At 41.8% G+C, this 3,342-nt stretch overlaps 1 protein-coding gene across 1 annotated transcript; it reads right to left on the bottom strand.

Moving 5' to 3' along the window:
- Positions 1 to 945: 945 nt before the first annotated feature.
- Positions 946 to 1,835, bottom strand: AHSP (alpha hemoglobin stabilizing protein). The gene is made up of 3 exons (XM_055341284.1): positions 1,781 to 1,835; positions 1,535 to 1,613; positions 946 to 1,313 (listed from the first exon to the last, which is right to left on the bottom strand). The coding sequence occupies exons 2-3, from the start codon at positions 1,607 to 1,609 to the stop codon at positions 1,110 to 1,112; spliced, it is 279 nt and encodes a 92-aa protein (XP_055197259.1). The 5' UTR covers positions 1,610 to 1,613; positions 1,781 to 1,835; the 3' UTR covers positions 946 to 1,109.
- Between the last annotated feature and the right edge of the window lie 1,507 nt (positions 1,836 to 3,342).

Genomic DNA, 3,342 nt, shown 5'->3' with positions numbered 1-3,342 from the left:
CGTCTCAGGACCAAATCTTTCTGGCTAAGGAGAAAACAGGAAATGATAAAGAAAGCTCCCAGCTCCCTCCTGCTAGCACCAGCAGCGCTTGCACCTCGCATCTGATTAGCGCTCCCCGACACTTGGACCTGCGCTTCCTACCCATGCCTCTCACATCTTCCTTCCTCCCCTGTGCACTGGTGCTGTGCACCCGTGAGGCTTTCCGCAGATGTTGCAAAGCTTGCCGGACATTCCTTTTTCTAACACCTTCATTTCATTTTTTAAACACTCATCAGACTGACTGCACCGTGATTACACCCTAAAATGAAGACGTTTGCAATGTTTAGAGGTTGAAGAGAAAAGAGATCTAGTCCTGGGAATGGCAGGAGAAGTTTAGGGCCCAGAGGAGGACAGGAATCTATGCTTCCCAAGCCTAGGATCTGAGGCTGAGGGATTCAGAGTCAAAGGTTTTCCTATCTGAAAAATAAGGGATGTATTGAATGGTTCCAAGATCCTTTCCAACTCTCACAGCGATACTCCAGGGAGGTATTCTGTGGTATAAGAGTTCTGAGATCCTAGAACTTTGTTCAAGCTGGGGCTAAGGGCAAGGAATTGGAAAATTGAGATGAGTGGCCTCTTGATTTCACCTACTGTAGGATGAACAAGACTGGAAGTCTTTCAACAAGAATTTCACAGGGCCACAATTTCTAGAGAGCTTCTTTTTTCTTTTCCTTTTATTTTTTTTATTTTTATGATTCTAACCCCCCAACACTTTCTCTCTGCCTGCCTGGCCTCTCGTTCAGGCTATTCTAGTATTGCCCAGTGGTTACTTAAGGCTGCTAACCTCTGCTCTAAAGGAATTAAATATCCAAGATCATACCTAGGAAATAGAGCTAAAGGAAAAGGAACCAACTGCCTCCACAAGTCAGGGACCAACAACTGAAAAAGAACAGAAGAGACAGGAAGACCAGCAAACCAATTTGGTCTTTATTGAGGTGTCAAGGTAGAGTAACACCATGAAGGAGCAGAGCCTGAGCACTCCAAGAACTCGGAGGCAGGATTTAAGAGTTTCTTAGAGATGCAGGCCTGGGGTTTTGAGCTAAGAGAAAGGCAGTGGGTGATTTAGTTGTTCAAAAGTGCTTCAGGAAAGCTCTATATTTCTCCAGGAAAGGGGCAGACAGAGTATTTAGCTCTTGCTGAAGTTCCTGAAGAGCCTTCTCTTGCTCTTGCTGCTCCCCCACCATCTGCTGCCTGTAATAGTTGATGTAGAAGTTCACCCAGTCATTCACCATAGTCACCATGTCTTCTTCAAGGATAGGAGGATTAGGGAAGACCTGCAGGGAGAGGGGATCGCGAGGGAGAATGTGGTCAGCTGTGTGATTCAAGAATAACCCACAACCTCTGACATTCTCCTTTCTCCGACTTGTATTCCCTGTCTCTAATTGTTGCCATTAACTGCACCATTACGCCCCAGTTCCAAATTATTGTCCCTTTTCTGCCCTCACCCACCTGCCAAGAGTCTAGGCCTATCCTTTGAAACAGTGCCTGGGCTTACCTGCTGATTCAGCAGAACATTAAATTCCTTAATTCCTGTAGAAATGAGATCCTTATTGGCCTGAAGCAAAGCCATCTGCCTACATTAGAGAAAGAGATCAAATTTAAGTATCCTTTTCTTCATTCCTGCATATTTCCCCCAATTCCCTTATTTCCCTTAAATATCTCTGGTGCCTTGTAGGACCACCTCTCCAGCATCTTTCAAATCATATCCTGCTGAGATCACATTTCTCCCAGGTTGGCTCACCTGCAGGTCCAACGGTGTATGTCTCACCCACAGTTTCCAGGGTGTGTTATGTCCCTCTCTGAGCTAAATGTAGGCAGAGTTAAGTGTCAGCATATGAGGGAAACGCCCTACATCTAGGTCCTGAAGGAAGGTGATAGGTCAACCAGGGGTTGGGAACGAGGGAGAGGTTTCCCTGAAGTTAAAAGATAGCAAGGCCATTAAAAACAGATAAGTAGGGAGACCTAGAAAACCAAACCCAGGACAGATCCTTGCCATCTGCCACACATCCCAGTATCCACACTCCAAAACTAAAATTCAGACAAAAAGAATTAGTATCAACTGACTCCCTGTTGGATGACAGATACTTTTTTTTTCATGTCATTTCATTTTAATTCCAATATAGTTAACGTACAGTGTTATAGTACATTCACATGTACAATATAGGGACTCGATAATTCCATACATTACCCAGTGCTTATCATGATGAGTGCCCTCCTTAATCCCCATCCTCTATTTCACCCATCCCCCTACTCACTTCCCCTCTGGTGACCATCCATTTGTTCTCAATAGTTAAGAATCTATTTCTTGGAGGCTCTCTCTCCCTCTCTGTCTCTGTCTCTCTTTCACTTGCTCATTTGTTTTGTTTCCTAAATTCCTCATATGAGTGCAATTATATAGTGTCTATCTTTCTCAGATGGACTTATTTCACTTAGTTCCACTTACATTCTCTAGCTCCATCCATGTCATTGCAAATGGCAAGATTTCATTCTTTTTTTTATGGCTGAATGATACTCCATTGTGTATGTATACCACATCTTTATCTATTCATCTATTGATGGATACTTGGTCTGCTTCCATACATACAATTACCACATGACCCAGCAATTTCACTCCTAGGTATAGTTCATAAGAAATGAACATACACATCTACAAAAACACTTACATGCAGGGATGCCTCGGTGGCTCAGCGGCTGAGTGTCTGCCTTTGGCTCAGGGCATGATACCAGAGTTCCAGGATTGAGTCCTGCATTGGGCTCCCTGCATGGAGCCTGCTTCCCCCTCTGCCTAGGTCTTTGTGTGTCTCCCATGAATAAATAAATACAATTATATATATATTATATATAATTATAATATATGTTATAATTATAATATATATTTTTTATATATATTTCATATATATATATATAAAACCACTTACATGCAAATGTTCACAGCAGCTTTATTCATAATTCCCCAAAATGGGAACAACTTAAATGTCCAATAACCACTGAATAGATACACAGATTGTGGCATATTCATATAATTAAATTATAATTAAATTCATACAATTAATTCAGCAATAAAAAGGAACAGACTAATGGTATTCATGAGAACATGGATGAATCTCAGAATAATTATGTTGAGCAAAAGAAGTTAGACATACAATAAAGAGGAAGAAACAGGGGCATAAGGAAGACATGAAGCAGGGAGGTGGCCGGGGGGATGGGTGAAATAGATGAAGGAGATTAAGAGTATATTTATCCTGATGAGCACTGAGCAATATACAGAATTGTTTTTTTTTAATATACAGAATTGTTGAATCA

This window comes from Nyctereutes procyonoides, unplaced genomic scaffold (assembly GCF_905146905.1).
Source record: "Nyctereutes procyonoides isolate TBG_1078 unplaced genomic scaffold, NYPRO_anot_genome, whole genome shotgun sequence".
In the NCBI taxonomy this organism is placed as follows: domain Eukaryota; kingdom Metazoa; phylum Chordata; class Mammalia; order Carnivora; family Canidae; genus Nyctereutes; species Nyctereutes procyonoides.
This window is presented reverse-complemented; position numbering and strand designations above follow the sequence as displayed.